The sequence below is a fragment of the Pan paniscus genome, chromosome 9, assembly GCF_029289425.2.
Source record: "Pan paniscus chromosome 9, NHGRI_mPanPan1-v2.0_pri, whole genome shotgun sequence".
Lineage (NCBI taxonomy): Eukaryota > Metazoa > Chordata > Mammalia > Primates > Hominidae > Pan > Pan paniscus.
In genome coordinates, this window is record NC_073258.2 from 24960497 (window position 1) to 24973736 (window position 13240).

Below are 13240 nucleotides of genomic sequence, written 5' to 3' on the forward strand. Positions count from 1 at the left end.
TAACTGCTTCATTAGTTCTTCCGTAGTCTTACATCCTATAAATAATGCATACAAAAGTGCTATATTCTGTCCGGGCATGGTGGCTCAACGCCTGTAATCCCAGCATTTTGGGAGGCCGAGGCAGGTGGATCACTTGAGGTCAGGAGTTAAAGACCAGCCTGGCCAACATGGCGAAACCCCATCTCTTCTAAAAAATACAAAACAAACAAACAAAAATGCCGTATTCAAGGCCAAATATATATTCAAATACCTTTTCTACAACCCAAGTAGGGGATTGCACTACTCACAATATGATCAGGTTAATAAAAACATCCTTGTTTTTATAGATGTAAGATATTTAAGCACTTCTACTCTAAAGATAATTTCAAACAAAACCTAGCATGTAAAACAAATAAAGTGGAAAGATAAAAAGCAAGAAAGAGAAAGAGATTGTTGTAGCGATATCAGAGGACAAACAAACACCTCTGGCAGCATTTGTTAGAACTATGATGCAGTTCTTGGGTTATCATCAATATGGGTTCTTGGCTATTCCATTTTGTAAAAATGTGTCATTACAGAAAGAGTAGTGGTCTTGGGAATATGAAGACTCAGGTTCAAGCCTAGTTCTGTCATGACCTAGCTGTATGATCTTGGTGAAGTCACTTATCCTCTATTTTTTTATTTTTTTTATTTTTCTTTTTTTGGTTTCTTTGACTGCAAGAGAGAAGTGTGGTAGAGAGTCTTTGGGTGTACCTCTTCCCCTGCTTCTCACCCAGTTCTCTAAATTGTGAGTCCATGATTGCTTGGCCGTCTCCAAAAAAGAAGTACTTTGCTTAACCTTTTAGGCTATATTTTTAAGGGTAATGATCATGTGTTTACAGTGAGTTGTAAAAATGCTGTCATTGCTAGTGTTCAGTCATAAAATTTGGTGAAAATCTATGGTTTTAAATAGCCCAAACAATGGGAGTTAACAAATTGGGCACTAACATTTTAACTTTTTCTCATGTTTCAATATGTGGAATTTCTTGCTTAGAAGCTGGCTCTTTCCAAGTATATTGTTTCATACAAACTTGGAGTTTCTTGTTTGATTTTCTATTTGACCTTTGATTGCTGCTGTTTTCCTACTAAGTGGTTGGCCAAAAGTGAGAGGGCCAGTACAGATAAAGCAAATAGTGTTTCATGGGGTTAATAATTAATAAACTGAACTGTCATCAGAAAACCCGCGGATCCAGTTCATTATAATGTCATGATGACAACATTTTGTGAGAGAAGTCTGTATAAAAAGCAATTGCTCTTTTGTTTCCAAAACAGGTATTACAAGTGGATAAATAATGTGCACTGCTCTGAGCCCAAAGGTACGCAGTGGACCTGGCCTCTCTGATATGCATCAGTATAGCCAATGGCTAGCCAGCAGACATGAAGCTAATTTGCTACCAATGAAAGAAGATCTGGCCTTGTGGTTAACCAATCTATTAGGTAAGGTTATAAGATCTCATTTTGTGAGCAAAGACAACAGTTTTTGTTTTATTTTTCCTCCTGTAGTGTCCTTCACCTAAGCATGTGATAGCACCTTGGAAAGAAAGACTTTTATTATTTGACATTTGCATCTGGGAAACCTGAAGCAGGTGGAAAATTTAAGTGAATTTCCCAATGTCTGTCATATTAACTGTGCTTAGTAATTCCAATATGATGCACTCAAATGTGGAAATATGCAGTCAGATTGCTTATTTTATCTATATGCTGGTCTGATTTATTTTTGGCTTTTCTTTCATGCAGCTGACCAATTTGACCTACTCTTTTGACATCGTACACAGGCCACAGTGTCTGTAAAATCTGGCTTCTAAATCTGGATTTCTTTGCCCTACTTTTACAGCACACCTTCTAAAACTGCTGAATACCCAAACTCAGGAACAAAATCATGTATTCTTTTTCCAAATGAGCTGACTAGAGTCATCCAACCCTGAACTAAAATTTTTCTTTTCCATTTGCTTTTGTTTTTAAGGTCTAGTCTAACAGTACTTTTGCTGACCTCATGCTACCTCCTGGTAAAGATTCCTCTCCTTTTGTTGCTGTTGTGCCTTCATATTCCCAGGATAAAATTTCAACTATGTGAAAAATAGAATCACATGTTTAAAGGATCATCATATATAGCAACACTATTTCCACTAAGTTTTTTATAGAGAATAAATTTAATTTAAATGTGAGAAAAAAGATCCCTGTAGACTTTATAAGATATAAGATTTGAGCATATCATTTGCAGGGGAGATTTCATCAACACTATTTTATTATTTAAATCATCTGTCAAGGTAAGAGTTGTTATCCTCATTTTCTAGCTAATGAAACTAAGAGCTTAGTAAGGTGCACCCTGTCCATCTGAAATTTTAGCAAGGTTTGGCAGAAGTTTAGCACATTTTATCAGGGTTTTGCTTGCTCTCCATGGCTCTGGATTTTTGCATGGCTTCTGTATTTATTTATTTTTTAGTCCTTATCCTAGGATTTCTTTATCCTATATTTCTTTTTTCTTCATGGTGTGCACACAATTTTGGCAACTCTGTAGTCTAACCAAGGCTACTGAATATGGGTATGTAAATTGTACCCTTCACCAACAGATAGGTCAGAAAAAGAAGAAGACACTCTCTAGAAAGACCCTTCACAGTGCTATGGAAGTGTCTCCCGCAGAAGGAAGGGGCTACACCTTTCAGTAATTGATTCATTCCGAGGGCCTTTTATCTCCATCAAGGAGAGGGAGTTATTTAAGCCTAAACAGATGGATTTTTCTCTCTCTTCTGTCTTTTTGGGGTTCACTAATGATTGTCATATTAGTAATTAATTATTAAATTTGAGCTATCAGTTTTCAGATATAGGCAATCACAAGTATGGTAGTGTAAAATAAAAGTTAAGAGCACAGGCGCTGGAAATAGACTGCCTGTGTTTGAACCCCACCTCTGCCACTTGCTAGCAGTGTGATCTTGGGCAAATTACTTATCTCTTTTGTGCCTCATTTTCCTCATCTGTACAGTGGTAATTACAGTAGTAACTACTTTTTAGGGCTGCTGTGGCAGTGAATGATTAAAATATGTATAGTACTTTGAACAGTATCTGGCCCTAGTAAACACTATATTGTTGTTATTATTATTCTACTTATATAGTTCAGTGAAACTTAATTTGATTTTGTGCATAAATTTATTCTTTTTTTCAACAAACATTTGAGTGTGCAGCAGCATAAGCATTGGTAAAAAAAAAAAGTGGACTCTGGAATAAGAATGCTTTCAATTCAAATCTTGGTTTTACCACTTATTATGTGATACTGGGCAAGTGTCTTATTGCACTGTGTCTTGGTTATATAATCTGTAAAATAAATACCATAATAAAACCAACCTTATGGAATTGTTGGGGGTTTGAATGAGATAATTGCCTTTAGAAGAAGGTATGGCACATAATCAAGCAGTAAATAATAACTATTGTCATTATTGTGTTCCAGACAGTCATCTAGGTACTGGAGGAGAGTGATTAAGAATAAACATAGTACCTATTCTTGCAAAGCTTAGATTAGCAAAAAAACACAGTAAATAAGTAATTGAATATATAATCTATTACTTGTTATAAACACTAAAAGATACAAGTTGCAATTAAAATGTAAATTGAGGTGGGAGTAGGGCAAAGGATCAGAGGGCTTGGGAAATCTTCTTTATGGGAACGTATATTTAAACTGAGAACTGAAGATTAATAGCTAGCCAGACCAAACATGGGGTAAGAGCCTTTGCGAGGAGGGAAGGGCATGTGTTGAGGTAGGAAGGAGCTTGGTACATTGCAAGAAATGAAGCAAGTCTAGTTTCAACAGAAAAGAAAGAGGAAGAGAGTTTCATGAGACATGTTCGGGCTAGATCATGTATTACTTTGAAAATCATATTAAGGAGCTTAAAATTTACAGTATGATCTATGAGAAGCCATTGAAATGTTCTAAACAGAGGAAGAGTATGATTAATTAGAGTATAGTCTGCTTACACAGGTATGCTGTAATGTCCTATGACTTGTCATCAAGGGCATTTTATTTAGTGAGTGTGGTCACTTACAAGGCAGCCTGATCAGTGTGAGCAGCCCAAGACAGCCTCGAAGAATAGAGAGTCAGTGTGTGTAATGGAAAGATCCTTGGATTAAAAATCAGGAGACCTGGCTCCTAACTGGGCGTCAGGAGACCTGGCCTCTGGTTCTGGCTCTGCTACTTGGTAGGAAACTTGCCCAAAGTCACTCAGCTATCTTTTCTGGGCTCAGTGTCCTCAACCATAAAATGAAGGGGTTGAAGTAGATGATCTCTAATGTCTTTTCCAGATCCAAAAGTCTGAGTTTTAGGAAATCCATCTCTTGAGACCCAGTTTGGGGTAGTTGAGATACTCATTAATATATATATACATAAGGAGAAGATTTACATAAATGAATGACTTTTTTTTCAAATTAAGACTTTTTAAATGGTTGTAGTTATAACACAAATGCAATTGATGGTTTATGAAATTTTCTCAGAAAAGGAATCCTAAAAGAATCTCAAGATACAGTAAAGTTTGACCTTTGAATTGACTTCAGTTCATACAAAGTAGATAGATAATAGACTTTAAGTCATTACTCTCATGGCAACTTGAGAAGTCTACTAATAACTTGAGATTATTAAAAAGTGGTAAAACATTTGGAGGTAGAAAAATGCATTGTGTACTAGAATGGTGATAATAAGGAGGGTAAGAATAAATTTATAGTTATGTTAGAAGATATTTTTCTTACACTTAGATACATTTAGTATTCACATACTTTGGAAATAGAGAAATTAAAGTGAATTTTAAAATAATTTATTATTGGCTGTCTTGTCACTTCAGAAATATTTGCAGATTTTTATTATGCAGCTCTTTTTCAAGTCTTGCTTTTTATCTACTTGAAAGAGATAAAAAGTAAAAACATAAAAAGATAATAAGTCTTGAAAGTAGCTTCAGAATTGATATATCTCCTCTGAATTCCTAGGTGAGGTAGAAATTACATATTAAATTAAAGCTTTTAATTAGGTTTTGCTGTTGTGCAAATTTGCTGCTTATTTCTAGTATACTTGTCTAAAATGTAATTTTTTTCCTTTTATGTTTTTCAAAAGGAGTAATAATGATATTCTAAATTCAGATATTTCTGATCCTACATATAAACTGTCTATTAAAAATGTGGTTCCTTAAATAATATTCCATTTATATTCTGATATTTTGATAGATAAAAATGATTCGATAGAGAAGAAAGTGATTTTGTTAGTTCATAAACCAATGTTCATATTCATATAACATATGTATGTATTATACTGTCATTTCCAGGAAATATACTTACTTAATCATTAATAATAATAAATATCATTTTAAATTCCTAGGCATAGGATTAAAGCATCAACTGCAAACTTTTATGCTAGCTGAAATTTATATATTAGAATATAAAATACCAGCTATCTTGTGATGTTAACTAGTTAAAATGAATAAGTGGTTAATAGTAGCTGGGATTTCTCTAGGGGGTGGCACACACTGATTAATGAGAACATTATCATGTAATATTCACTGACTATTTACATATCCTTGGATATATCTACTGATCTTATAGAAAATACTCTTGGCAGTTCTATTAGGTTTTTGAATAATGGCTGGCACCATGGAGCAGTTTTGTGACCAACATTCAAAAAAGACAGCAAAACAGTCATGAAGATCTTATCGTCTTTCTTTACAAAAAGTTTCTTTAGCCATTGTTGCCTATTGTACATTAAATATACACATTTCATTTTTATTTTAGATCTTTTGTTATTTTTGCTCATGAACCAAATATTGCCACTTTGTTATTTAACTATGCCCTTAGGGTATATTAGAACATGAAGTGCATATATAAGTAAATCTTGGGGAAATTTTTAATTGTCATTATGAGCAAACAGCATGTTATTACATTAACAGTCCTGGATTATGGCAGCCACCCATTATTCAAATACATTAGGCATATTCTACTACTTTTATAATTATTGACAGACTTTTTAAGAATATTATTGGCTTGGCTTTGATTATATACTAAAATAAGTGTTCTCAAATTGTCTATTTCACATGTATTTTTAATTTAAAATGATGGCTTACCTTTATTTTCAATTAATATTTGTCTAATGCTGTATAAATTACATGAGAGCATATTTTAAAGAAAGGATTATAGTTGTTAAGCATGAAATAAAATTGTTCTTAAAGCTTATAGATCTTTAGGATATAGGCATATGTGTTTGGATAATGCAGGGACTTTGAATAAATCATCAGATATATTAAAAATCAAGTTGTGCTGAATTGATTTTACTTATATTTAGAAAATGCATTGACAGTTGATGTCATGGTGATTTTCCCTTTCTTTGAGCTTTGCACATGCATATAAAAGAAAATGCAGTTGTTTTCCACTTAATATGAGCAATATGTAACATTTCATTTTTTTCAGTTATTCTTAAAAAATAACATTTTCAGCATTAAAAATTTAAGCACCTATTTATTAGGGTTGCTGCTGTCAAATACAGCTACTATCTAATGAGTTTGGAACAGCTTGCTTTTCTTTTTTTCTTGTGGCCCTTTTACCAGATACTTATTCTGCAGTGTTCTCACATTCTTGGTATGGCCAATAAAAATTCCTTAGGACAGATGGTATCTTCTGTTAGTTCAAAAGTTTACAGAATCACCTTCATGTTCACAAGTTGACACCTTTCAGAGCAGTTATCCTAATTTTGTATGTGACTTGTGCAGCAGAACCAGCTTGATCTTTTTTGATATAAATGCAGGGTAGACACTTGAAAATCAGTGTGAAGCAGGTGCTGGTCTAGGGATTTTGCATATAATGAACTGTTTCCTATCTCACAAACTTGAAACTTTAGTCTCAAAATACTGAATAATTTTGGTTAAAGAGAGCATATGAACCACTTTGAATTCTCCAGTTAGAAAAATATATTTGTACTGAGAGGTACAGTGGGGATGAAAATAGAATTTGATAGTATCTGGATCATCTTTAGGGATTAAAAATATACCAACTTTCTTCTTCAGTGAATCATGCCAAATACCAGAACTTGCCTGAATGATATTGTTAGCCATTCTCCAGTCTACAAGGTGGATTGCTATTCATTTTTCAGCAGCACAATCTTCAATCCCAAGCTTTTTTTTTTCCACCAAAGAGGTTTCTGTGGTGTTTCTACATAGAAAAAGACAGCGGCATGAGGGAGAATGCACTGTCATGGAAAATAGTCATTTGTGTATTCAGCAAACATTTAAGTAGTCAAGCATAGTGGCTAAAAGCATGGACTCTGAACCTAAATTGCCAAAGAGCCAAGTTCCTCTACCCTCGAATTAGGTGACCTGAGGCAAGTTACTTAATCTACACATGTTTCATTATCTGTAAAATGGATATAATAATAGCACCCACTTCACAGTTTTCTTGAGAAGACTCAATACATGAATACGTGTAAAATGCTTAGAACAGTACTTGACATATAATAAGAACTCAACTGTTAAATATGATTATTAGAATTCTTTAGAAATTTAATACTGCTAATTTATTGGGAAGAAAACGTTCTTTCTCAGCAACTTGGAAGATTAAAAGGATTATTTTTTCCAGGTGGCCCCAGTCTAAAACACTTATAGGCTGATACGTAAATCTTTATAAAAGTTATGGCAAACATATTTCTGGGAGGAATACACTGATGTGTATGTGTATGCATGTTGATTATAGTTGCCTGGCAAAAGATTTCAGGCAGATGTTTATATCCCACCATTGAGTTATAATGTTTTAACATAAAGCAACTAGCCACAATATTTAATCAAATTTCCTGATTTTGATCTACTGGCAGGTTGTCATTCTTGACTAAATTAATCATGCAAAGATCAAATATCGCAATTATAAATTTAGGAAGTGAAACTATTACTTCTAAACTAGGACACTCTAGATTAATGTTCAAACCAATGTCTTTACAGACCAGCACCAGTCAGGACTTTAACATGATTTAATTGTATTCATTTATTGTTCTTTCTTTCCCTACAAACACCAACCACAATGAAATGCTGAGGTTAGGGAAGAAATGATTCTCTGGTGCTAAAATCACACTGCTTCCAGTACATGTAGTCTGATGTGTTAAACCAGGTGCACAATTTAAACTAAAGAAGATCTGATTCTGTGTAACAGAGATATTTACCTTTGTATGACTTTTACTTGAGAAAGTGTAATTATTTCTACACAGCCTGTTCTTAAGAATTTGCCGTGGATAAATTCAGCTACTTTTATATTGTATTTTTTTGAAAAAAATACTGTTGATAATATTAATATTAATGTAATAAAGAATGAGATAATATATCATCCCCATATAAAGATTATAACTGATTTCTTACAATCATACATTGATTGTAATCATAAAGTATATATTTGATAATTTTTAATCATTGGAAGGAAAATATGTTACACATGATGTTATTTTAAAAAGTCTCAGACTAGTGTTTTTTCTTCATTTGAGGTAGTACATTTCAACTATAAAGTATGTAATAGTCTGTTTTTGCCAAAAAAAACTCACCTTTCAGAGCTATAAAATATACAGAATTGAAAGCTGACACCTAATATATTTTTCATTAGATACAGATGTTCAATGTAAAATTCTTTTTACAAGTATTCATGAAAAACAGGATAACTAAAAAGATATAATGTATAAAAAGTAAAAATCATACTTTTTGGTAAATTGTTAATGGCTTTTTAATGAAAGCAATTTTTTTCTTTTTATGATTTATGTGTTCTTTTAAGTATATTGTAACTATCTTATAACTTAAAATTATGATGAAATCTTCAAATTGCCATAGAACTTAATGAAATAAGAATACATAAAGATCTATTACAAATGTAGAAAATCTTGCAAGTAATTTGTAAAGAAATAATTCAACAATTTAGAGTAAAGTTTATCTTATCTTAAAATTTAAACTTATTTGAATAATATTATAATTAAGAGAATTATTTCTAATATTTACTTTCTGTAATTTTGTGAAATAATTTTCTTATTAGAAAATGTGGCCTGGCATGGTGGCTCATGCCTGTAATCCCAGCACTTTGGGAGGCTGAGGTGGGCAGATCACTAGGTCAAGAGATCGAGACCATCCAGGCCAACATGGTGAAACCCTGTCTCTACTAAAAATACCAAAATTAGCTGGGCATGGTAGTGCATGCCTGTAGTCCCAGCTACTTGGTAGGCAGAGGTTGCAGTGAGCCGAGATTGTGCCACTGCACTCCAGCCTGACGAGATCGCACCACTGCCCTCCAGCCTGTGGTTAGTCACTTTCTGCTAAAAAAAAGAAAAAAAAGAAAAGAAAAAAAAAAGAGAAAATGCAGGCCAATATGATGAATACACAATACAAATTCTGTTACACTGGCTTTTTTGTATTTTGGGCATGCTACTTTCATTTCTGAACTGAGCTGCACACAATTTTGAAATAAAAGTTCTGCACAGGCTACTTGTGTGGTAAGTATTTAAAGCTACTGATGTTTTTCCACCTGCAGAAGTCATTATTTTAATTGGGGGCTAAAATATGAACTACTTAAAAAGTAATTTTTTTCCCTAAGACTGCTCCCAAAAATGGAAAAAAAAAAAGTCATTTTAAGCAGATGTTTCTTGAAATCCAAATATATTAGATATTCTGAGTTTAACTTAAATGGTTCATCTGTTGTTCCAGTCGGATTTTATTTATTTATTTATTTATGAGACAGAGTGTCACTCTATCGCCCAGGCTGCAGTGCAGTGGTGTGATATCTGCTCGCTGCAACCTCCGCCTCCCAGGTTCAAGCCACTCTCCTGCCTTATCCTCCCAAGTAGCTGGGATTACAGGCGTGTGCCACCATACCTGGCTAATTTTTGTATTTTTAGTAGAGGCAGGGTTTCACCAAGTTAGCCAAGTTGGTCTTGAACTCCTGATCTCAGGTGATCTGCCTGTCTTGGCCTCCCAAAGTGCTGGGATTACAGTGAGCCACCGCACCCAGCTGGATTATATTTATTTTAAGGTTCATGGAATTGAGCTACATGCCTGTTTCTTAAGATAAAAGATAAGCCTTGAGCATCTTGGTATAAAACTTTAAAATAATTTCTTCTTTTTTTTTTTTTTTGCTTTTGACTTAACTGTGTTTCACAAAAATAATATTAATGTTTTCTCAAAGTTTTCTAGCAGCTTATTTCTTCATTTGTTCATTCACATGCTCACTGAGCACATTTACTAGGTGCCTAGTATGTGAATAACATTATGCTTACCTCTGTAGGAGATACAAAAAATAATAATAAAAAAAGATATACCTCAAGGTTTATAACATACTAAAGAAGACAAACACTGCATACAAAACATACTACTAACAATAGAATATGTTTGATCAGTGCCAGAGTAAGTGGTATTCATGAGTATGACATACAGAAAACAGATCAATGTGTACTGGATGAATCTCCTTCTGGAACTCTGATTAAAGATAGAACTTGTCCAAGGAGGTAGAAGGTAGGACATTGAAGTTGGGGGCCATACCAGGAACAAAAGCATAGCAGCAGAAATAGAAAGGTCTGCAAGGGGAATCTGTGAAGGCAACCTATAGATAGATCACGGAGCAGGGTATAGGGATGTTAGATGGGAAAGATGGGTTAGAGGAATACAGGGAGACCTTTGGATATTGGGTTAAAGTGCTTAGTTTTCACATTCCAGGTAAAGGAGAAAATTAGGGATTGTGCAATAAAGGTGTCTGGAGAATGCCTCAGTGAGGACGGTGTTTAGCCATCTTAATTTTAGCAGTGAGCATGGTATGTATTGGAGAGAGAAGTTGAGGACACAAAGAATAGCCATTGTTCTTGTTGCTAGAGGTTTAAGTATCACCTTATGAAGATTTTTATTAAGGTTATGGCATGAGAAATAGAAGGAAGCTTGAATCTGTAGGACTTCTGACTAATAATTTACAGAAAAAATAAGGCAGGAAAATGGAATATTCTGAAACTTGGATTAATAGGAAACAAAAAAAGGAAGGGGCTTTGAGAAAGATACATTTAGGAAGAGTATATAAGAAAGCAGTGCAGTGGCACGATCTCAGCTCACTGCAGCCTCTGCCTCCCAGGCCCAAGCCATCCTCTCACCTCAGCCTCCCAAGTAGCTGGGACTGCATGCAGGCATGCACCACCATGCCTGGCTAATTTTTGTGTTTTTGTAGAAATGCGGTTTCACCATGTTGCCCCATGGCTGGTCTCTAACTCACGAGCTCAAGCAATCCACCTACCTCCGGCTTCCAAAATTCTGGGATTACAGGCCTGAGCTACTGTGCCCAGCCTACCTGTATTATTTTAATCAGGAAAACCACTTCAATAGAATCTAGAGATATGGTTTTATACATTGGCCATGTTATTAAAGTTCCCAATGGTGGTTTTTAAAAAATACATACATGGTTCTATTTTAAATTAAAGAAAATTGATCTGGCTGGGTGCACCCTAGATTACATGCTGTAATCCCAGTACTTTTGGAGGCCGAGGCTGGAGGATTGCTTGAGCCCTAGGAGCTCAAAACTGCAGTGAGCCATGATCCTGCCACTGCACTCCAGATTGCGTGACAGAGTACAATCCTGTAGAGAGAGAGAGAGAGTGAGAGACCTACGGCGTTCTTGTAGTCAGACATACACCTAACAAAAAATACTTGTCCTGCATTATGTCCTGCCTTGTGGGTCAAAGTAATTGAATGGGCCACTGGGGATGAGAATGGAATGATTAATGGAGGCCAAATTGTGAAATCACTGGTAAAGCTGGTTCTTTGAGTTTTGTTGGTTAGTTTTCATTCCCCTTGATTACTAAATGATGGAACTCTTTCACCCAGGATATCATTTTGCCACCTTTTATTTGAAATAAAACTGTTATGCAGTTAGCACTATGTTATGAAAATATTAAATGTTGAGATTCTTGCAACCAAAGGAAGATAGAAAATTCCAAAGAAATGACTATTTCTGGTAAGCTCCTATCCCAGCTATGTAACTCAGCTAGAATAGCAATTTTAGTGATAAAACTGTGTCAAATATTTTATTTAGTGTGAATCTGACATTTGATTTTCCTTTTATAATGCTTCTTTTCATTATTTCAGGGAAGGAGATTACAGCAGAAACTTTTATGGAGAAGTTGGACAATGGTGCCTTGCTCTGTCAACTTGCAGAAACTATGCAGGAGAAATTCAAGGAGAGCATGGATGCTAACAAGCCCACAAAGGTAAAAGATCCCAATGCAAAAATCACTCTTAGGTGGTAGATTACATTTATAATTGCTTATAAATTGTGTGTAATTAAAAAATTTATTGTGAACGGATGCATCAAGGTCTATACTAACAACAAAGTACAGAGTGTTCTTTTTAATTAGGTAACGTGTTATTTGCACTCTAATTACATAAATTACATAATCCTTTTGGTGAATCTAATTAAATAAAAGCTTATGAAAAATGATGGTATTAAAAGAATATTGTGTATAAACTCAATGAATCTGAAATATTGATTAAAAACTTAGCAGAGAAATAATTGTGTCATTAGGCAATGCACAAATCTAACCAAGAAAGATTTACTGAATAGATCTTTGTTTTCAAAAATATTATGGCAGAATACTAGAACAAAATTTCTGGACTGTAATTTTTGGTTTATTCTAAATAAGTAGTACCATTGAACTAAGTAAATTTGGACAAATTATTTTATTTCTAACTGCTCAGATTTCTTTTCTCCACATTAATTCTAATATGCTTTTCTAGTGATTATAAACACTTGATGAAAGTATAGTGTTTGACTTTTTTTGAAGAAAACAAGAGAGATTGTACTTAATTTTTAATAGAGAATGAAAAGAGATATAAAAAATATTAAAATAATGTTGGCCAGGCATGGTGGCTCATGCCTGTAATCCCAGTACTTTGGGAGGCTGAGGCGGGCAGATCACTTGAGGTCAGGAGTTTGAGACTAGTCTGGCCAACATGGCCAAAACCCGTCTCTACTAAAAAAAAAAAAAAAAAAAAAAAAAAAAAAAAATAGCCCGGCATCATGACGCATGTCTATAATCCCAGCTACTCAGGAGGCTGAGGCGGGAGAATCGCTTGAACCCAGGAAGTAAAGGTTGCGGTGAGCAGAGATCACACCATTGCACTCCAGCCTGGGTGACAGAGTAAGACTCTATCTAAAAAAAATAATAAAATAAAAATGTTGAAGACAATTTAAGACAAAAAGCACCTGTTAA

At 34.4% G+C, this 13240-nt stretch overlaps 1 protein-coding gene across 6 annotated transcripts in view; it reads left to right on the forward strand.

Annotated features, from left to right (window-relative positions):
- The window catches only part of GAS2 (growth arrest specific 2), a 184457-nt gene that overhangs the window by 45531 nt on the left and 125686 nt on the right, over positions 1–13240 (forward strand). For 5 of the 6 annotated variants that reach the window (XM_055094243.2, XM_008955903.5, XM_055094245.3 and 2 more), the window contains exons 2-3: positions 1291–1455; positions 12117–12238. In XM_055094243.2, coding sequence (XP_054950218.1) covers positions 1311–1455; positions 12117–12238 — 267 coding nt within the window. In that variant the 5' untranslated portion in view covers positions 1291–1310. Of the gene's footprint in view, positions 1–1290; positions 1456–8939; positions 9491–12116; positions 12239–13240 lie in introns of those variants that run through there. The other variant, XM_055094246.2, reaches the window with a different exon arrangement.